This window comes from Eschrichtius robustus, chromosome 7 (genome assembly GCF_028021215.1).
Source record: "Eschrichtius robustus isolate mEscRob2 chromosome 7, mEscRob2.pri, whole genome shotgun sequence".
Lineage (NCBI taxonomy): Eukaryota > Metazoa > Chordata > Mammalia > Artiodactyla > Eschrichtiidae > Eschrichtius > Eschrichtius robustus.
Window position 1 is genome coordinate 132,138,153 of NC_090830.1, and position 22,447 is coordinate 132,160,599.

A 22,447-nucleotide genomic window follows, 5' to 3' on the forward strand; every position below is an offset into this window, starting at 1 on the left:
GCGTGGAAGCATAAGAGGCCCCACAAACAAGCATGTCCTGAATGGGCGCAGGGGCCGGGGGCTCCGGGGAGCACGGCTGTGGTGGGTGTGCAGGCGTTCCTGGGCACCGCAGCCCTAAAATGGAATGGTTCACTTAGAGAAAATTACACGGTCAAACCAGCTCCCCGGACTCAAGGGCAAACTATTCGTAAAGAACAAAACCAAAAGAACAGCAGGGCCCTGCCCCGTTGGCAGCCCCACTCCAAGTCCGTGGTACTGGGCTGACACTGGAAATGATTCTTGAGCTTGGATGGGCTGGAAACATCTGGCCAAGTTGTGCTCGGTGCAGCCAGGCCAGCTCAGCTCCTGCACTCAGGCCCATGAGCCCCCGGAATGGACGACGGGATGGATGCAATCTCATGAGGCGTGGTGTCCACGCTGATGGAGTTTGTTCTGTGATGCTGAAGGGAGAACAGCATCATCACAAACTCGTGGTACAGGAGAATCAACACGTTCACCACAGAGGTTGGACCAAACAACCTAAAAGAATTCAATTCCATTTTGCATAGGGCCAAGAATTTTGTGGTCACTTTTTTTTTTTTAAACCATGTCTGCTTCTCTTATTGGATAGAGTGAAAAACCAGCACTAGGCTCATATATTTCCTGTTTTAATAAGTAGTATTTCTTTCATTTCTCTCTTTTGAAGGAAAAAATTATTATTTCTTGTCATCATTCCCCACACGGTATATCTGAACCCGTGGAATCAATGGACTCCTGGGTTGGAAGGGGCGTCAAGGGTCTCCACTCAGTGTTATAGCTGTTTAGAAAAAAGACTGCAAGGATCTACACCAAACACTCAGTGACGGTATACCTGTGGGTGGATGTCAGAGGAATTCCACTTTCTGTGTTTTTACATTTCTGAACTGTAATTTTTTTACCTTCTGAACTTTAAATCTTTTACATGTATGCATTAACTTTGTAACCAGAAGAAACAATAAATAATGAATCTGGAAATTACTTGAGTTGATATGCAAGTGTTTGCCCCCATTCCAACAAGAATATTGCTGTATGCCATGAATTGACTGTTATGTGCCATTATGTCCTCAAAGTGAGACAGACATCATCTAACTCCCTATCATCATACCTATTTTACAGATGAGGAAACTGAGGCTCAGGGTCCCACAGCCAGAGCCGCACCTGGTTCTGCCTGCTTCCAAAGGCCTTGCTCTCAGCCAGCCTGCTCCACAGCCTCCTGGCAGACTTGAGGGCTCCTGTCTCCCTGCCCCCTTTTCTACCTGGCCACTGAAAGCAGCTGCCATTCTAATCACAAATGATACAGAGACCACAGGACTGGCGGGGGGGCACTCTGGAGGTGTCTTGGCCATGACTGGTGACTTCTCTGCCACAGGCGAAGAACCAGGTCAATCCCTGCCCTCATCCTCAGACCGTCCAGTGCAGGGGAAAGGGGCAGGCTGGCAGGAGCCAGGGGAGAGAGCTTTGCCGGATATTAAACTGCAGAAAACACTGGTGTGTTTAGAGATGGGGCTCCTACGGGGCAAGCATGGAGACCTGGCCATCTTCTGTGCTACCCGGCACCGTGCCACCCCAGGAGGTCTCAGGACCAGAAGCCTGGGGTCACCTCTCCAAGGGTCCTGGGCCACAGACCCCAGAACAGATGTCAGCGGGTCCCCTCCTGCCCACTGCCACAGGCCCGGCCCTGATAACGCGCTAACGGTGTTACCCTCTACAGAGGGTCGGCCCCACGCGGGCATGTATGTTCAGGCTCTGAGAAGCGCGCCTCAGCAAGACCTGTTCAACCGTGCAGGACCTTTGAAACCCTTCTGCACAAGCCCGGCAGGACGAGGGCCGGCAGGACGAGGGCCCACACAGTCCAGCTCAGGAGAGAGGCACGAAGGCGCACGCGAGGCCCCAGGAGTGGGCCAGAGGCAGGGCTACGGGTCAGGGAGGCGAGAGGCGCAGGCTGCCTGCAGCAGGGCTCCAGGGCTGCGTCCCTCCCCTCCGCACCCGCTCCCTGGCTCCGCCCAGGACACCTCCAGCCTTCGGAGCCCGCTCCCTGCACCTCCTGAGTCTGTGAGCACTGGCTCAGCACACACGCCCAGCCAAAACACCTGGGCTCAAATCCCACCCCCGCCAGGGCCTGGCTCTGCAGCACGTTACTCATCAAGCCTTTGCTTCCGTGCCCGCAGCTGTAACGCGGTGTGAGCTAGCAGCACCTGCCTCCTGGGGCGGATGCATTAGGTGAGCTCATACACGGACGGCATTTCGAGAGGTGCCCGGAGCACAGCGAGGGTCGGTGAAGGGCCTGCAATTTCATGATCATCACCCAGTGCCTCCCAGGGGCCCCAGAATGTTCCTGGGTCCTCAGTTTAGCACGTGCCTCATCCCGGCTAACTGCCGAGATGTCTGTCTCTCCCAGGCGGGGGCCGTCTGATGCCCACACACTCACCCCCAGCATCCTACACACAGTGGGAGCGTAGCTTAGGTTGCTAAGACTTACAGACTTTGTACGGTCTGTGAAGCTGAACGCTTCTTTGGGAAATCGTGGCCCCGCACCCCAACCCTGGTCTTCCTGCTTCTCGGCCACGGACACCCTTCAAGTGCGAGCGGAGTCGCCCACTGCACGGCCGCCCCTGTGGACGAGGTGGGGACGAGAGGACTGCGGGAGCAGCTCCTTCAAGGGAGACGCACATCTACTCATCCTCCTCCACGCCTCGTCTTCTCACCGACGGCGTCACAGCAAGGCCGACGCCAACAGTGACTGTGGAAGTGGCTCCTGGTTGTACGAAGAACTTTCCGACCACATTCCTGGCCCCCGAAGGCGTTCCAGCCCTGGCCGCAGCCTCTTGGCTCCGGTTGCCAGTGGATTTCTCAGGCGTGGGGCGGCTCAGCGCTGGGACAGGCCGGCCTCTGTTGACTGAGTCTGAGGTGGAGTGCAGGGTAGAAACCGCGGCCATCTGAGGCTCTTAAACGTCAGAGCCAACCTTCCCACCCTTATTTTCACAATGCTGTTCCAAAACCACCTCCCCGGGCCAAGTTCTGTTACCACAAAGTTAATATCCTCTAGCAACTTCCGAGTTGGTTGTCTGCCTCGGGGGCCAGAACACATCTGGCCAGCAGGGAGATTTCTGGATCCCCACCAGGGTGAACTTTCTAGGCGTTTGTCTTGAGTGACGAGAACCTCTGCTGTCTGCATCTGAGTTTTGTGCCACCATCCTGGGCGGAACAGCCTCACCAAAATTCTTCGAGGGATGGGAGAAGATCGAGGGAGGGGGTGAAAGCAGGAGCAAATGAACAAGCCTCCCTTTGGTCCACACTCTCCAAGCATGGCAGCGACAGAAGGGCAGCCTGGAGAAGATGGGAGCACTGGGAGTGGACAGGCGACCCAGCCAACGCTTCCAGAGCAAGGCTGCTGGGAGAAGGCAGTTTTCACTTTTAAGAAGGAATCGTGATTTTGTGCGCTGACACAGGAGAAGCAACTGGTTCTGACGCCAGCGCCCCAGTTAGCCAGAGCTCACCAGCTCCCGCAGCTCCTCTCCTGCAGCTCCCTGGCCAGCGCCTCCTTCTTTTTTGTTTTGTTTTGTTTTTTTGGCCACGCGGCTTGCAGGATCTTAGTTCCCCAACCAGGGATTGAACGCGGGCCCTCGGTAGTGAAAGCGCAGAGTCCTAACCACTGGACCGCCAGGGAATTTCCAGCACCTCCTTCTTATTTTCCACTTGAGGAGCATGGGAAAGGGCCGCGCAGGGGCCAAGTGTGGACCCAGCAGAGCCTGAGACAACTGGGTGGCCCGCGTGTGACATGACTGCTGGGATCATGGTGCTGGGCCCTCTCTAGGACTTGCTCTCCTTGAGAAATTGCCAAACAAATTCCAGTCGCTTTCCCAATAGGGAAACTGAGGCACTGGGTCATCTACATTAGGGGCTGGTAAAATTCTCTTGAAGGGCCAGAGAATAAACATGTTTGGCTTTGAGAACCATGCGGTCTTTCTTGGAATATGAAAGCAGCCACAGGCAATAGTAAGAAACCGGCATGGCTGTGCGCCATTCAGACTTTATTTGCAAAAACGCGTAATGGTGGTTTGCTGACCCTGATCCACGTGGTTTGAGGGGACGGCTGTCACCACTCCTGGAAGGCACTGGCCATAATTGCAGAGAACCGCTGAACCCCACTTGGGAGGCCCCAGGGGTCCACTTGGTGGAGCTCTAGTTAGAATATTAAATCTATTATTATAAAATATTAAGTCACATCCCATACAGAACTCAACAGGCCTCCGTCCCCTGGGGTCCTGCTCTGTCACAAGGGTGGACCCTACAGCCCCTCCTGGCACAGGCTCAAGGACGGAGGGTCAGGGGAGGCCCAGGCGCAGAGAGGCTCACGGCTGCCCTCTGTGCCACCTAACACCTCGAGGAAGAAGAGAAGGCGCCAGCAGACTGGAACAGAGGCGGATCCAGCTGCTGGACGCCCGGCCGCCAAAGAGGCTCAACAGAGATTCTGAAAGCTGGGGTGAGGACCACACTCTGCCTGTGTCTTTCCTTCTCCCTGCTGGCCAGCTCTGGGACAAGCCTCATGGCCACCAGCCTGCACTGCAGGGTCTCTCTAGGGCCCGGACAGTCGGGAAGGTCCGTGGAGGGAGGGGCCCTTCTCTTCCTCCACGCCAGCCCCTCATGCTGAGCCTCAGGTACTGCTTCAGAAGCCCAGGGCTCTTTGTGTAGGTCCCTGGGCTTCATCAAGGCCACCACTGGTGGCCCCGCTTGGGCACTTGCTCAGTGCCACCACTTTGATCTTAAGTTTCAGATTTCGGTAATAATTCAATTTTATCCTACTTCATCTAGAATGGTGACAACTGTCACCTTAGACCGTCTAGACAGCTCCAACAGCTGGCACAGCGGGGACCAGATTAGGCTTCCCTGGAGATGTCATGTGAGATCCCAGCTGCCACCCCAAGACTGGGCACTGACTCCTGAGCCTGGCCACTGCATTGTGCTCAAACAGAGCCCCAGGTGCCCAGGGCCGACGTGTCCCACCAAGGGCCCACCACAGTCGAGGAGGGAAGGCTCACTCCTAGCTGACCCTCAGCTCCTGACTCTGGCCTCCGCTGGCCCTGACCCCCCACTGTGGAAACCTGAGATGATGTCATGGGCCTGGTGCCCCGAGCCCTGCCTGGCCTCCTGACGAGGAGTGCAACAAGCCTGGATCGCACAGCCTTGCCACACCCAGCCTTATGAGCCTGGCTGCCACTCGGAACCTCAGTTTCTTCTTCTGCAAAATGGGAACAGCAATCCTCACTTTCCAGGACTGTAATCAAGACAACATGTAACTACATGAACGCAAGACTCATCCCTGGTCCACGGGGCGCAGTGGAGCACGGGGACACATAGGCACAGTGCAAGCACGCTGTTGCACATGGCAAGAGCCATCAGCGTTCTCTTATCATTTACGCGTTGACCAAAGTTTCCAGGGGTGGGGCCCAGGCCACACAAGGTGCAGGGCTCCGGCTAAAGGTTCTTGACATGAACCAGGCTGTCCTCATTCCTGGGGAGAAGGGTCAGTGTGGGCAGGAGAATGACTAGGCAGGTGACCCAAACCAAGGCAGAAGCCCCCGCTGCCTCACTGCTCTGCTCAGGAGTGTTACCGCTGGCCTTCTTGGCTCCTGGGAGGAAGAAGAAGCCCTTTCTGACTCAGTTCATTTCCCTAAGGACAAACTTGGTCATCATCCTTTTTCCCTGATGAACTTCCGTGTCTGGTGGGGGAGAGGAAGAACTCACCTGAATGGCCTCGCAGAGGTCAACTCAGCCAGCTGCCCCCGCTTCTGCACCAGGCCCTTGACCCTCAGGCCTAGAGGAACCAGGCAAGGAACCCCGAAGGCTCTGGGCCCAAGCAGTTCAGCCTGCAGGGTGGGACTCCTACAGCCCCCCTTCTCCACTGAGGGCCACCAAATACATGGGCACAGCCTTCTCTCTGTCCTGGGGGGGCGCTCCCTGCAAACCTACCCCCAGCCCGACTGGGGTTCAAAACCCCACCATCCTGTTCAAAACTATCCTTGGCTCCCCACGGCACACAGAATAAGGTCCCAACTCTCCAGCTGGCTCTCGAGCCCCTCCACGCTCCATCCCAACCACAGCTCCAGCGAAACGGGCTGGTTTCCGGTCTGGGGAGCATCTCTGTGCCATGTCTCTCCTCTCCACTCCAGCTGAGGCGCAGCCTGAGTGGCAGCTGGGCACCATGCCTGGGCCCACCAGAGAGCATCTCCCCTTCCAAGGAGCTGAGCCCTGCACACGTCACGGTGAACCCGCCACGTGCCCCTGGTCCCTACTGCTGATTCCTGGAGGGCTCCCGTGAGTGTATCAACTGCCAGTGAGTGTCTGTCCTGCAGTCATCACCTTATTTAACCCCAGCAACAGCCACTATGGATCCTATTTAACAGGTAAAAAGACCAAGGCTCAGAGGGCAGAGCTGCGAGCGCTGGTCATACTCTCCGGGTTTCTGCGTGATGATGTGTTTGATGCTGTGACCTCCAGAAGGTTGGGGCCAAGTGTCCTGTCTACTGCCGTACCCCTGGAGCCTACAGGGACCCGACACACAGCAGGTGCTTGGTAAACGATGGCTGAATGAAGGGATGAGTCCAGAACTTGAACCCAAACCCTCAGAGGACACGGCTACCTCACCAGCTTGCAGCTGGCTGCAGAGACACAGCTGCTCCCACCCGACCCCTCTGTAGCCTGCAAACTCCTTAAAGGTAAGGCCAGGGTCTTAGGCATGCTGGTCTCCCCTGAGCCCCTGGTCCAGGCACTCGTACATAGCTGGCATTCAATCAACGCATGCTGATTTGAACCAGCTCACAGGGTTGTTGCTGCTTGGAGTCGGAGGGCCCAGAAGGTTCCCATGGAGGGCGGGGCCGTGTCTGAAGTTCCCAGGCTGCTGAAGCTGTAGATCCCACCTTCCTATAAGTCCCTCCTGGCAGGGGGTGCAAACTAGAACCACAAATACAATTTCCAGGAAAACTGTGGTCAGGAGGCTGCCAAGCTCCAGGGACACGGCTGCTCGGGAACCACGTTCTACCCCTGGGCCATTTCCCACCTGCCCTTGCACCCCGCTGCTTGAGCGCTGGGGGCTGTGCAGCCCGCCCCCAGGGACAGGCCTAGAGCTGGTCAGCTGTGCGGAGCTCGTGCTGTGCTCGGGGGGCGGGGGAGCAAATACACAGCCCGGTCATCAGAGAGCAGGACGGCAGCACAAGAGACGTGACCCAGGGCGGGTGGCACCGCAAAGCCTACCTCAGCGTCCCCACCCGGACCCCACAGGAAGAGCCCGCCTGGCCAGCCCGTCAGGCCCCATCTGCTGCCGCTCCCCACCTCTCCCCCAGCTCTGCCCTGGCCACGTACAGACCGAGTGGGGCTGCACAGGCACGGTAACTCCAACAGAAAAAACGGCTCGGAGAAGAAGGCAGGCTCTCCCCCTCCCCACAGACCTGCTCCACAGCGGGCACAGCAGGTGAGCCTGTGATGTCCCTGTTCCATGACGGAGCGGTCCCTCGAGCATCCAAAAGCTCCGTGGCTCCCGGTCCCCTGGTAGAGAGAGCACAGCCCCAGGGAACTTGCACGTCAGAGCAGGGCCTCTTGCCACCCCTTCCTTTACCAGCTGGTGCCTGGGGCCTCGCGAAGGACAGGGTTTCTGAGTGGGTGGCAGAGCCGAGCCCCTTAAACCACGGCTGAGTCCCAGTCCCATCCCTTACGTCCCCACCCCAAAGCCTCCCTGCCTACCTAGGCCATGAGCTCCGGAGGCTGACGGCTCAGCCACCTAATTTGGTGTGGCCTTGAGCAAATGCACTGTCCACTACACGAGCCACCTTCCACCTGTGGCCACTGAGCACTGGACAAGTGGCCAGTCCAAGTTGAGATGTACTGTAAACGTGACACACATCCTGAGCTTGGAAACTTAGTGTTAAAAAAAAGAAAAGCACACATCTCCACTAACGACTGATTCCTATTGATTGCACGTTGAAATGACACTGTTTTGGATATATTGGGTTAAATAAAATATATTATTAAATTAATTTTACCTGTTCCTTTTTTCTTTTTAACTGTGGCTGCTAGAAAATTTAAAATAATCTCTATGGCTCCTATTCTGTTTCCGCTGCACGGAGCTGAGACTCAGTTACGGCCCTTAAACTGGGTAAGATGCGTCGACCTCACAGGGTTATTCTGAGGAGAAAATTCGATGGGTGAGTCTCTTCTGCAAACCCGCTCCCACCCCACTGGCCAGCAGTCAGCAGCCCCGTAGCTGCTGCCTCTCACTCCACCTGTGTGGTCAGAGGCTGCCCTCTGAGGCCCCTGCGGCCCCAGGGCTGGGCAGGGCCACCTCCCCATCCTCCGCTCCAGCCTCCCGGCCCCTCTCAGGCCTCCAGGCGGCGGGCTAGGCGGCCTGCTGCTTCCTTCACTGGGCTGCCCATCCAGCTAGTGACAATGACTTCAAGGCCACAAGCAGTAATAAGTCAAAGAAATAATAACGATGACAGTGGTGACAACACGGATCCCAGGGCCAACATTTCCCGAGGGCGTCTGTGCACCAGGCCTGCTGCAGGCGCTCCCACAAGCTCAAGCCCCACATCACACAGAAGAGGACACGAGGGCCCAGAGCGGGACAGTGACTTGCCCAGGGCCACCTGGCTGGCGAGTGGTACACCAGCACTCCACGCCAGGCCCAACTGGCCCCGGAGCCCAGAACCCGCCCTTCCACTCCTGCCGTCCTAGGCGAGGGGCAGACGCGGGCAGGGCTCACAGCTTCGCCACGTGCGTCACGCTGAAGCTCTGGTGTCTCGGCCGAGGGACAACTAACCTCACACCAGTGCAGCTGCCATCTCCCTTCTCTTGCCAAATACTTAATGCTGCACCATCGGCCCACGTCTGCTAAAACGCTCGCCCCAAACACACTGCACTGTGCCGCTCCTCTCCTGGCCGTTTCTGAACGCAACGAAAAAGGGTCTTTTCTGCCGCTGGCTCCCCGGCCTGCATACTTGTTCCCATTTTTATTTGCCATCAATTCTTGGAAAATTCCATTGTCCAAGACTGTTCCAGATTAAAGTGAGATGGAATTCCTCTAGGTGGATTAGGCTTGTTTAAAGCTGGTCCCTACTATCAAGGGGCTACGGGAGGGTGCGCTGGCCCAGAGGTGGAATGCAGTTAGAACCCTCTGCAAGACTGGACCATGGCACTGAGTCCCAGGCAGGATCCGTCCTCCCACAGGGGACACGTGATGCTCCAGGACAGAACGGCAGGACGGGAGAAGACCACCCAGATGGCCCAGGAGGGCCCTCCCCTGGTCTCAGCATCTTCCCGGGGAACCCACATGAGAAAGGGGCAGAAAAGAAATTTGGGGTGATAGGGCGAGAAGAGCCCCTCGTGTGAGTGTGAGCACAGCTCCGGCCTGGCTGAGCCACCAGCACACCAAACCCTCAACGCCACCTTGCGCCTTGTTTGCCAAGTCAGCTCAGTCCTAGCTTGTTTGCTAGGACTCTTCCTTGTGGGACACAGAAGGCCCATTTCTCATACCTCTTTTCCCCATGTCCAGGCATGCCCACCATTTCAGAGGGAGAGCAGGACTCCAGGAGGGAAGGGAGACAAGTGCCCAAGGGCTGCGTCCAGAACAGCCTGGCTCGGGTCAGAGGGGAGGCCGACCAGACCCTGGGCTCGGGCAAGTGCAGGACTGGCTGCGACCCCCTTCCCTCCCACAAGACGAGCCACTCTGGGGATGAGGCGGATGGCAGTAGCCAAGGGCTTAAGAGATCTTCTGGCAAATCACAAAAATGGGTAATGAAGGCTCTGCTTTGGGGGCTAAGAGGATTATTACAGACTGTGGATATGTCCACCTGCAGGGCATAACTGACATTTTCTGGGCGCCTCCCCTCGGTATGGCAGAGCCAGACTGCAGGGCCAGTCTCCCTTGTGCTCCAGCCTTGTACTATGGAAGGACCTGGAACAGGACAGCTGGGCCGCACTGCTTGGGCAGAGCTGAAACAGCCTCCTAGGGAGGCCCTGGTGCCAAAACAAGGGACCTCTTCAAGCCCCCGGTGCCCTGATTTACCAACCAGAAAACTCACAGCTCAAGAAATGCAAAGCCTGCCCAAGGGCTGGGAGGATGAGTCAGTTAGATGGTGTGATATTAGAATTTCGAGGCTACTTCATCAGTGTATGGGCCTAGCGGATATGATAAATAACAGTCACGCTTCCCGACAACGTCCTGAGGCCCTGGGCCAAAGCAGCCTGTGGTGAGAATGCCACCACCTCCACCTTACCTTCAGGAAACCCGAAGCCTAGTCCCAGCCTCGCCCAGGCCCATGGTTCCCAAGTGGTGGCAGGATCCACCCCAGCAGGGGCCCTCTGGAGAGGTCGTGGCCCACGGGCCGTGGGGGGCTGAAGAGTGGCTGGGGCTCTTGTCACTGCTCTGTCACTCGGCAAGCGAGCAGGCAGCCCACACTCAGTTTTCTCCCCTGAAGAGGAAGGGGAGGAGCCCTCCCAGGGTGGATGAGGGAGACGACACCCTGGAGGGGTGCCCAGAACAACCAATTCCCTCCCAACCCTGCTGCAAACACAGGCTGGTACTGTTAGGAGTTAGGACCCCGCTTCCCAGGGCCTGAGCCAGGCTGATGTGTGAAGATGTGGCAGCTGAACGCATCCCCTCCTCTGGTCACCTCCTCAGGGAGGCCTCCCCGTCCCTCCAATCTGAAGCCGGCCACCTCCATCTCCTCTCCCCCACCCGGCATTACAAACCTCACCAGCCTGCTTTAGTTTCCTTATGGCACACATATCGCCGTCAGAAATTATCTGGCCCGTGGTTTGCTTGCTTATTATCCCCCCTTTTTAGAAAGTAGCTTATAGAAAGTAGTGGCGATTGTGTGTGTCTTGCAGAAATACCTCCGGGCCTGCCTGAGTGCCACCCAGCAGTCACCAGGGAAGTACCTCTGAGTGCAGACGAGGTGGTGGGGAGTGGAGAGGAGAGCGGAGCAGGCCCCTAGCGTCCTGGCCTAGGACACCAGATGGTACCGAGAACAGCGGGCTCGCCTCGGCCTGCACAGCGCGCCCCACGGCCAGGCCCTAGGACGCGGGAGCTGCATGGAGGTGGGAGGGCAGGGGTTCCCCCAGGTGGCAAGGGTCAGCTCAGAGCCCGGAGCTGCCCATCGTCTCAGCTCCAGGCCACTCCCGCTCTGCACTCTGCTCTGGAGCTGGGGCTCTGCCATCTGCCCCCTGCAAGGCTATGTCCATGGGAGGGCTGGAGGAGGGGGCAGGGCTGGGCATCATCCTGTCAGCTTCCTGTGTCACTGCCCCCCCGCCCTGCTCCTCACCCGCGGGAGCAGTTTGGTCCATTCACAGCACTTGCTTCCAGTCTGCAGCTTTTCCAGCATCCACAGAACCGACTTCTTCGCCCTCCCTCTCCTCAGCCCCACGGGCCTGCGGACTCCCAGCTGCCAGGCCTTCCAAAGGGCAGCCTCTTCCCGGTGGGAGCAGCTGCCGGCAGTAGCCGCCTCTGTGATACCCGGTGTTCACACCTCGGCTTCTCGGTTCTTCAGGAACCTGGTTAACAACTGTCCACAGCGACCTCTCTGGACACACGGGGTGGCTTCCGGCCCCGCCAGGAAGGCCCTGGCTAATCCAGGCCGCCGGCCCCACTCTCCACGCACAGGGCTCCGTCAAGGGAACGGCTGCGGCGCTGCTCCGCCCGCCGCACGACCACCACCCTCTCCACCAAGACGAAACGCGTTACAGGCCCCTGCACTGTCTCAGGGAAGGCTCTGGGCCTGTGGCCTTCAGTGACATACTATGATGTGAGCTCACTGCTACTGCGCACAAATGAAGCTTCTGGTGGTTGCCTTGTATTTTAGAACCAGCCACTTCTTTTGTTTTCCAAGACAGAAAAAAAAGCCACCCCTCGCCCTCCCCAAAAGGAATTATCCAAGAGTTCTACTATGCCCAACTTTCAAAGGAGGCCTTGTTAATCTTCTCGCCATAAATAGGCAATTAACACCCACTCCGAGTCCAGTCAAACCAAGTTCCTGCCGGCTTGGGGACGTGGCAAAGGGCTGGCTGGCCCTCCTGCGTGGCATTTGCTTTCTTTAGCTCTCGACTGTGGCCTGAAGCTGCAAGAAAGGCCAGGAATTCAGGACGGCTGATTCCACAAAAATTTTACAGATAAATGGCTCATGTCAACAGGGATTCTATGTTGATGCCACGCTTGGGACAACGGGGGACTATGTTACAAAAGGCGAAACGGGCATCATTTCACCCTGTGCGGGTCCCCACGAAAGCCAGCGGCCTGTACAGGATAAAAGGCACAGGTAGGCGGCAGGCGCGTCACCTCAGGCCCGGCTCGTAATTAGTCACACGTCCGTCTCAGTGACCCCGCTCCGTGCTTCCCTGTCTCCGGCCCTCCCAGGGGCAGACCCACAGGCTCACCGAGGGCTTGGAGCTCCTTCCGGGGAGGCGTTATCCCGCCATCCCCAGTAAGGACGCAGGGGTAAGACAGGGAGTGCTGAAATCCTTCCGGGTTTCTGTCAAGCGGCCCCTTGCCCTGCATCCTTCCAGGCTGGGCTGAGGTCACTGGGCTCCGTTAGCGGATTCACAAAGGCCACTGCAGGCCCCTCATTTTCCAGAGACGCTGCCTCAGCTGATGTACACAGACCAGATGCGGCACAGCTTCGACACGACCCAGTGTGACAAGCCCTCAGAGCTGTGACAGCATCCTCCTGTGGCCCCGAGCTGCCCCGCCTTCTCCAGCCAAGTCCAGAACAGGGGACCCAGTTTCAAGTGGACAAGGACGGAGAAGCTTCAGCAAAGGAGTCGGAGGCTTGGAGGCAGGTGTGACAAGAAAGGGTAGGAATCGGTTTCCTCAGGGTGGGAAAGGGCAGCCTGGGCTGGCAAAGCACTGATGCATAAGGGTTTGGGGGCGGGATGGTCTCAAGGACACTTGTGGAAACAAAACGAATCATGGTGATCAGCTACACTTCACTTCTACTGAGAACAGATCATGAAGAAATACAGGCAAAGTGAGGGCTGCAGGTGAGATAACAAAAGGGACTTATGATCAGCAAACTCTAAACACGATAGCTTAAAGACAGTTATCTCTAGGGATTAGGGTGACTGATTCTCGGCCCAGTGAGGTCTGTGGCTTGGAAGCTAATGACAAGATCAACCCCCTGGCTGGGCCTGTTGGTCGCACCTCCAGAAAGTTTCAGCCCCGAACAGGAATCAGCGTGTCCCCTGCCCTGGTCTAGCCCACGGTCCTATGTGCCAACAGCCCCCTGCCTCCCCCACCCCCCAGTCTATGCTGCTCCCCCGAGCCAGGAGCTTGAGGGCGGGGCTGTCACTCCCCTGCTTAAAACTCTCTAACGCTTCCCCCTGTGCTCAGAATAAAAGACAAACATCTTCAGAGGACCTCCCGAGAAGGCCCTGCGCTCGGGTCCCCTGCCCCCATCATCCGCTCTGCTCCAGCCACACCGGGCTCCTCCCAGCCCCTTCCTGACTCTGACCTTTGCGCACGCACTCGTGCAAACCCCCGTACCCACCCCACCTTCACTCTTCCAGGGCCGCCTCAGGGCTTATTTCCGAGGTCCCACAATTCTAAGGCACTGTGAGAACACTCTGGAAGCCTGGCCTCTTTTAAGTGCTACCAGGGACCAGAGATGCCCAATGCACACAGCAGGCGGACAGGGCACTGACAGCCACACCGAGGTCCTGGCCATTCACTCTGCTGCCCAACACAAGACTTCAGCAGGCACGCGGAACCACCACGCGTGGGGACTTGCCTTGGAAACATCCAACACAACAGAGTAGACGTTTTCCAGACGTTCCCCACAAAGCAGGGCCAGAGATGTCCTCAGATGCGCCTCCCACCGGCCCACAGGCTGTGGGCTCCTGGGGCAGGGCGTCCGCCTCCTGCCTCCACGCCTGGCACGGGAGCGGGGCCTGGCCAGTCGCGGGTGCCCCAAGCTCATGCGGGGAGCTGGAGGGGCTTCCACCTGGGCACCTGGGTTATGAAGCAGAGGCCCCATCCAGAAAGCCCTGGGCACCCCCAGAGCTCTGTTGCCTCAAGCACCCTTCGGCTCAGAGAGGCTCTCAATTAAAGCATGGAAAATCACCGAGTGGCGTTAAAAGCTGCCTCCCTGGCATGTCCCCAGTTGAACTCCTTCTATTTTTCTTTTCCCCAGGAGATCAAAGCTATTGTGTCAACACTCGGCCCTGATCCGAGTGACCTTAAGCAGATGGCTTATGCAACCTTGGTGGCTGTGCCTGGGACACAAGGAAGGATCCAGGGGTCTGAATAGGGATTTCCTCAAATATGAGAACCCCCATCAGGGGTTCTGTGGTGTTTCTGAGAGAAAGGAAGGACGAGAGAGAGCTGAAACTCTTCTCCCGCCTGGGCCCTGCCCTGCTCCACGGCTGCAGGATCATGACACCCTGTACCAGAAGCAGCAAGCCCAGCTGACCGCCGGAGCCCACGAGACAGGCCGCAGGGTGCGGCTCTGACGGGAAAGCATCGTCCCTGGCTGGACGCACACCACGCGAGTCCTGCCCACACCCATGAGAAACAGGAACTGTCATTCCCATTTTACAGACAAGAAAATGGAGGCTTACAGAGGGTGACCTGCCCAAGGGCACACAGCTCAAAAAAGTAGCAGAGTGGGGAACTGAGCCCCACCTGACACCAGAGCTCACACTTTCTCCTCTACGCCGCCCTCTGTGTCCCGCGAGTGTCAGCTACCTGGAAGGGGCACCTGGGGGCAGATCACGGCACAGGAGGAGCACTGAACCCGGTCTTCCCAGCCTCCTCAGGAGCCGCGTGGCTTTGCGCAAGTCACCAACTCTCCCGGACTCTCGAGTGAGGGGTGAACAAGAGCAGATCACTTAGCAGTGGCTGCCAAGATCACGGAGGGGAAGATTCTAGACTTCCTCTGAGTTCAACCAGAAGGACCACCGCAACTGACCAGCAACCTCTGTCAAGAGCATGGAAGGAGCTGCCACCCTTGGCATCCACTGCTCTGATGGCCTGGGTCTTAAAGGCTCTCTTCCTTTGTTCAAGCCCATCCTGTTTCCTCACGGGAAGCAACTATTCCCATGTGCCCACAGTGGTTTTGCCTTTACTTTTATTTAGCATTTATATCATCCCAGTTGGAATCCCAGGGCTTTCCATGACTATTCCTCAAAGATCTTAACACCCATCTGCATTCTGTGTTGTGAAGGGCGACCCACCTCTGAACTCCTCTGCTTGCTGCCAGCACAGTTCCCCGCACCAGCAGGAAGGATGCTAAGGGTGCAAAGGGGCAGGAAACTGGAGCCAGTGAGGTGGCCGGCCACTGGCAGAGGGGGCAGAAGGCCATAAAGGCTCAGGCAGGCCAGGCCTGAGCCCAGGACTCTGCCAAGAGAAAGCACAGCTGGCCTGCAGCTGCCAGGGCTGCCGGAGCGCAGCCAGTGGTGTGAGGGCCACCGCTCGTTAAAGGCAGACCCCCCCCCCCCACAGCACACAGGCCAGAGCAGGAGGCTGACCGGGGGAGCCTCACCCAGGGGCGACCCTGCCAGCAAAGAGGCACGAGTCACTGAGGAGCGTCTGCGATGAGCCTTCCGCTGACCTCCCCCACCAACCCCTCACCCTTCAGAGCCCACGCAGCCCTGGCCAACCTGCTCTCCTGGACTCGTCCGCAGGACCGTGGCTCTCAGCGTAGTTTCTACCTCACGCTTCTTTCCTACCCAACACTGCCCCCGGCCAGCTTTCACCGGCCCCTCCAACATCTGCTAACACAACAGTTGCTGCCTGTTCTGAGGCCTGCTCTGGGAGCTTCGGGGGCTCAGTGTGTGGGCAGCTGCAATCAATCAAACCTCTGTTCCAGCATCCTGACCCCTCCTCACAAACGTCTCCCTTCTGTTGGAAGCACTGTTGAGAAATACAATTTGTTGCTCTTTCAAGCTGACCAGCTTGGAGTTAAAAATACAGCAGGGCCTGTGACACCCAGGGCATGGCGTTCAGCGGGTAATCCTTGATTGTCGCTTTTGCCGAAATCTTCGCTCACACACATGCGATCCATGTCTAAATGGCCACGCACAGCCCAGGTCTCACTGGGAGTCAACCAACGCTTGGTGGTCAAACCAGGTCTCAAAAAAGCAGTAATAAATAATGTCAGCGAAAGTCCCACTAATAAACAGCTCACATGCTCAGGCCGGGCCCTGCCCTCAATGGCACACACTGTCCTTTTGCAAAGAGGCGGCTGCAGCTCCACATAAACCACCAGGCAGAAGGCGGCTCGACAGACCGCGTGAGGAAAGCTGCGCGCGGAGGTCAGCAGGACCAGCCCTGGCGCGCACGAGGCAAGACTGACCCCTGGGCCACCTTCGAGCATCCGGCTCTGTGGAACGAGGGGCTGCAGTCACGGTTACAGGGAGGGAGGGAGGGCCTTTCGTGGCCAGGTCCTTGCGCCATCCCTCCCCGCGGGGGCCCCCTCCCTACAGTCGCACGCCCTCACTCAGGACCCAGCTCCCTGCCTGAGAGCCCGGCACTCAGGCTGTAAGAAGCAAAGACAATCTGAACGCAATTCTCACCAGCCCCCTCCCCCACTGCTGCGAGGGACAAGAGCCACGGCTGCTGCCAGCTGGGAGCTGTGCCCGGAGACCCGGCTGGGAGGGCAGGGCGCCCGCAGGGGCATTGGGTGGGCTCCTGGGGTCCCTCCCATCCTGGTACCACGGGTGACAGACATGAGACAAGAACGCTCACACATGCCAGCCTCCTCTGGCAGGTGGCGATTCTGATTCTCTCCCCATTTCACAACCCCCAGCTCTAAAACATGGAGTTTACCGCAGGCCGAGCAGGGTTGCAGGGCAGGCCTCCTTCCCATTTTCAAAAGAGAAGGATGAGGCAAGAAGAGGAACCAGCAAGAAGAAATAAGTGGCAAGGACAGAAGAGGGAGGGTAAAATCAGAAGGAAGGAGATGTCGGATAAAGAAAAGGGGCGTCTTCAGAACGTCACCCTCTAAGCCCAGTTCTGCCTCTGTAGATGCCCAGAACAAGCCCACGCCTTCCCTCCCAAGCCCTGCCATCACGACGACAACAGTCAGTATCTGTCAGCGCTCCCTGGGCCAATGTGCAGGTGATGTGTGTGTAGATGAAGACACACACATGTATCAAAAGATATCACAGATACACACATTTATACACAGACATCCATAGCTACACACATACATACATGTGCACACAGACACACTGACACATTTACACAGCATACACACACACACGCACACATGCGCACATACGTGACTTCCCCTATTCCTCCCAACAGTCCTGTGTTGGTGGTGGTGGCAGTGCCGGTATTATCTGCTGCACAGAGATGTTAAGCAATTTGCCCAGGGCTGCCAGCCTCCTGCCCCATCTCTGAGGCCTTCTGATTTGTCAATGCCCCGCCCCCCCAAACGAGGACCTAAAGGTGAACACCGTGATCCAGAAGGGTCTGTTTCCTCAGGAGGGGCTGGGAGGGACACAGCCCAAGGTCACATCTACCTCTCAAGGCCTCGGCTTCTAGCTCAGAGCCCGTACCTCAGAACGGTGCCCATCCCAGGGCCTCCCTGTGTGCACGAGGACCTCAGGGCGTTTGGCCTCTCCTGCCCTCCTGACTCTCCTGGGGTCCCTCCCTGGTCCCTTTTCTGTGGCAGCCTGGAGAGGCTCTGGCTACCATCCTTGCTCTGGGCGTCGCTGGTGCTCACACAGACCCCAGGGAGGTCCCAGGGAGGTCCCAGCCCCGGTCAGCGCCTCTGGTGGCCAGAGTTTATCAGAGCTGCCCGTTGTCCCAAAGGTCTGACCGCAATGCGCTCACTCTGTACCTTCAGCCCGAGTCTCTCATGCACCTGGGCCCAGAGCCCACGCACACGGGGGCTCCTTGACAATGATGCTCACGCGGAACCCCTCCCGCCAGGGAGGCGAACGTATAAAGCAAGATCAAAAGACCCACGAGAGAGAGTCTGCGATCCGGCTGCAGGAAAGGGTAGCAGGACACAGAGAGCAGCGCTGACCCTCGGCACAAGCCAGCCTTCCTACCGTCGTGCAGACCCGCTCGCTTCCCGGCAGCGACAGATGCGGGTAAGAGCACGCGGAGGCCAGGGTCTGGGGGCAGCAAGTCCTGCACCAACCGCTGTCTGGCTGCGAGCAGGTCCCCGCCTCCTTCCCCCAGCAACACCACCACTCACAGGGTGCCGGCTGCAGGGCCCCACATGCTCCAGGCTGCATCCAGGGCTCTTCAAATGCATAGAGGTGGCCCTGGGCCTGGCTTTCAAGGCTCCCGGAGGAGGAAGGCCCACCTCCTGAGGCCATGAATCACCCGGTTGGGGGAGCCGAAGCAGGCGGCGCCCCAGGGGAAGAGGGCTGGCTGGGTCTAGAGGCTTGATGGGGGGCGGCTCAGGGCCCATCTATCCCCAGGGCTCTGGCCGCAGCCCCTTGGCCCACACGCTTCCCAGGGGCCCCTTCTCTGCTTTCCCGGGACCCTGCCCTCTCCAGGCCTTGGCTGGGGAAAGACAGGCAGAATGAGGGCAGACTCCTGAGGACCTTGGAGGGCGGCCTGGAGCCAGGGAAGCAGTCCATACATCTGGGCACAGTCCCACCGGGCAAAATATCTTTAAATGGTTTCTACCCAAGTGAGGACGGGAAATGTCTCCAGTGATGCCAGTGGTGTTATTCCAACCTGTGGCTAGTAAAATACAATTACACCTGTACGTTGTTTTTATGACCTATCTAGCTTATTAGCTAATAAAATAAGCTCAGCATTAAAAATTTAACTGAAGCCATTTATCGTACCCACAACTCAGGGCTCTGGGTTTCCTTCAGCAGTCACCCAAATCTGTTACCTTTCCAGCCTTTTTACCTATTTACATTTCTCCAGGAAGGAAAATTCCACCTGCCTGTCCAACTTGAATGAATGTGTTCGATCGTTGTCTAGCTTGGACACCCCTGGAGAGGCGCTGGGAGGAAGGGAAACTGACCATGAGGGCAGGGCCTGGGCTCTTGGACAAAGGTGGCCAGAAAGGCTGGACTCAGGGGTCAGGTGGGTGGTCTAGACCAGAGATACCTGCACCTCTTCTTTTGGGGGGACCTCTAGGCTTGGAGGGAGAACTAGAGGAGAAGGAAACGCCATAAACAGAAGCTGTATTTTCATTCTGAAATGAAAGGAGGCCCGGCTGAAAAAGCAGCACTGGCCACTGAAGGAAGGCAGTGATGCCCGCCTGGGAAGGGGTGGACACGACAAGCCTGCCTGCACAGACGTGGCCATAGGCTCACGAGCGAGGCCAACCTCTCACCGCCAAGCTAGTCCCCACTCCCTCAAGCCCAGCCGTGACAGGTGCTCACATAACAAGACTAGAAAAGATAATGCTCAAACCGTGGCTCTGAGCACCTGAGGAACCCCTGAACACAGAACCTAGAGCGCCACGTTCTACCCCCCACACCCATCTGTCCTCGAGTGGGCAGGTGGCCACAAGGACCAGCCCTGCTCCCTGGGCCTCACTGTCACGCTCTGATCCTTGGGACCCCGCAGTGAGAACCAAACGCAGGCAGCGCTCAGGCTTGGAGACTGTCCTGATAATGGTGTATTAACTCCAAGTTCATCTCATTCAAACCCATACCCAAGATCAGTGTTAGCACGAGGCAGGGCTCTGAGACTCGGAGGATAAAGCACAAGTGACAGGGGTGTGTGGCCAGAGGCCTCGCCTACAGTGAACAGCAAGGATGATTACACAGGTGGCACAGAGCAGAGTGACCACAATTTCTTGATGGTCTCACACTGTTGGCAGTTTAATCAAAAGAATAAGTGCCTCCCCCCATTTCTTGTTCTTTAAAACTATCACCCACAGCCCTGATCTCAGGATCAGCATGATCCAAGTGACACTGAATCCCGGCCTGTGCCAGCAGTTCCTACGGCGGCTGCAGGGATGGGCTCCTGGGAGAAGCTCCAGAAAGTGCCAGGAGGGGGACCACCGGTGTCTGGTGATGCTGGACTGCCCGACACCCTGCCTCTCATCATCTGTCTGCTCCTGTACCGCTAGCACGTGTGCAGAGGGAAAGAGCATTTCTGATTCTAAATGGAAAGAAATAGATGTTTTAAAAAAAACAAAAAAAAAGGGGGGCTTGATTTCATCTTTCACTGTATAGAATTTTAAAAACGAGGAAATAAACCCACTTCCTGGGCATTTCCGACACTGGCACCCTGCAGTTGCCCGGGATGGGCCAGGAGCCGTGGCGGCTCCGGTAAGCACCTGGTTGCTTCTGCAGCGCCTTCTGGGGCTCTTACCTGTGCCATCTTGGCCAGGTCCAGGGAGGGCCTCTGCTCCTGCGCCTCCTCGGGACGACGCCGCTTGACGCCGACCTTCTTGTCGTTAAGGACACACGGCTGGGAGCGGCTGCGGGAGAGCCCACTGGAGCGTCTGGCCAGCTCCGGCGTCGAGGCAGGGGTGCTGCTGGCTGAGGGGGGACAGTACTCCGCAAAGGAGAACTGCTCGTGCGAGCAGGAGAGGGACCGCTGCATGTCCAGTCGGGCCCCGCCCACGGGGCTCGGGTCGGGGCCCCAGATGTCGCCTGCCTGTCTGCAGGTGGCCGAGCCCGGCGCCCCCTGGCAGGGCTGACCGCCAAATCGGGGGTGAAGTCCCGCCTGGTCGTAGGGCGAGGAGAGCACGTTGGCGCGGGACGGGAGGCTGAAGCTGGAGCTCCTCTGCATGGTGCTGAAGCCGTTGGAGTAGCGCTGGACGCTGCCCCCGCTGTAACAGCGCCTCTTCTCAACAGGAGTCCAGACTTTGGACCCCAGGGGCCTCCACGACGTTCGGCAGCTGGACATCTCGTCAGAGAAGGACAGCGACCGGCACTGGCGCTTGCTGGGGGGCGCTGAGGGGTTCCCGTTGTGGTCACTGAGGCTGAGGTCTTTGATCAGGTTGGTGACCGCGCAGGCAGTCGCGGCCTCCCGGTGCCACAGAGCGCTGTCCTGACACTTGTCGGGCAGGCACTCCCAGATGCTGGCGCTCGGCTGGTCGATCTGAAGAGGGCACTTCCTGTCCAGGTCTCGCCATCTGTCATTTTCTGGTTCACAAACAACAAAGAGAAACAGAATTTGAGAAGGCCTTCGTGCCAGCCCTCTACCTCCTCACCAAGAACCCGTCTTAAACAGGATGTTAGAGCCAGAAAGGCCCTTAAAAGCCATGCAGTCCAACCTCGCTTTACAGGTGAGAAACTGAGGCTCAGAGAGGGGACAGGAGTCCCACGGTGCTGAGCTAGAAGCAGAGCAAGGTCTAGGATCCAGGCAGCCCCCAGGACGCCTGAGATGGTTTCCTCTCCAACATACCGTACTGCCTCCCAGGAAAGTCCAAAGCACTACTGTTCACCCCAAAGGCTCCTCATTTTCTAGAAGGGAAACTGACTTGCCTCACCCCTGCCCTGGCCGGCAGCAGAGTGGGGGCAACGTGTCTGTCACGTCCCGTCTTAGGGCTCTGCTGCTCTGGGGCTGGGACTCGACGCCCTGGCGGGAAGACCACAGCCAAAGATGAGTCTGTCAGAACTTCAGAGGGGCTGGAGGCGCTGCCAGGTTAGTGCATCTGAATTCCATCCTTAAAATACTTGCTGACAATGGAAACTGGACATTTCATGGATTTACATCCCCGCCACCAAAATGTTCCACAACCAACAACATTAGCTGCCAATCACTGAGGACTTCCCTTGTGTTCACTTGCTCTCTGGCTGAAATCGAGGACAAAGTGGCTAAAGTCTATAGAAGTCAGTCTTGGGCTGCAGAGACGTAAGGGTACAATTTCAACTTACACATTCGAGTCTCTCCTTGAATGCATGGATAAACAAGCTAACCCTGCTAGGAAATGCGGACTTTTGCACTTGAACCCTTACTTTAGAGAAATATTCAAGAACTGCTTGTTAGTTTTCTACTATGGAATCAGGCACTGTGCTGAGAATTTTAGGAGAACAAACTTGACACAGTTCTTGTATTCAAGTTCACAATACAAAAGCAAAGTTAAGAAATACGCTGTGCTGCCAGGGGTCAACATGCTACCACGTTTCTCTGTTTTTCTAATCTACACATATTTATAAACTGTGCAAATGTGAATATGGAGAAAAGTATGGCTGAGTCAGTCAGTAGAAGGAGAGAAGTAAAATCTGAAACAACAGTCAGTAGCTATTTCACACACACTGATTCTCAGCACTGCAATCAGTTACTGCACATCCACCGTGGGTGGTGTAACCCCGCACAGTGCCCTGCACGGCTACCACTGCTGCCCAGATGGGGAGACCCAGGCTTGGGGGGGTTGAGTAAGTGGCCCCAAGCCACATACCTAACAAGTGACGAGATGCAGACCCAGGCTGACCCAACCCAAAGCCCTCTGCTCTTTTCGCTACACTGCAGCACTGAGGGAACCACAAGGCAGTCTGACCTTGGCCC

General features: G+C 57.3%; 1 protein-coding gene across 1 annotated transcript in view; it reads right to left on the reverse strand.

The window, feature by feature from the left end:
• FAM53B (family with sequence similarity 53 member B) overlaps window positions 1-22,447 on the reverse strand; it is a 114,734-nt gene that overhangs the window by 34,698 nt on the left and 57,589 nt on the right. The window contains exon 4 of the mRNA XM_068548726.1: window positions 20,303-21,081. Coding sequence (XP_068404827.1) covers window positions 20,303-21,081 — 779 coding nt within the window. The remainder of the gene's footprint in view (window positions 1-20,302; window positions 21,082-22,447) is intronic.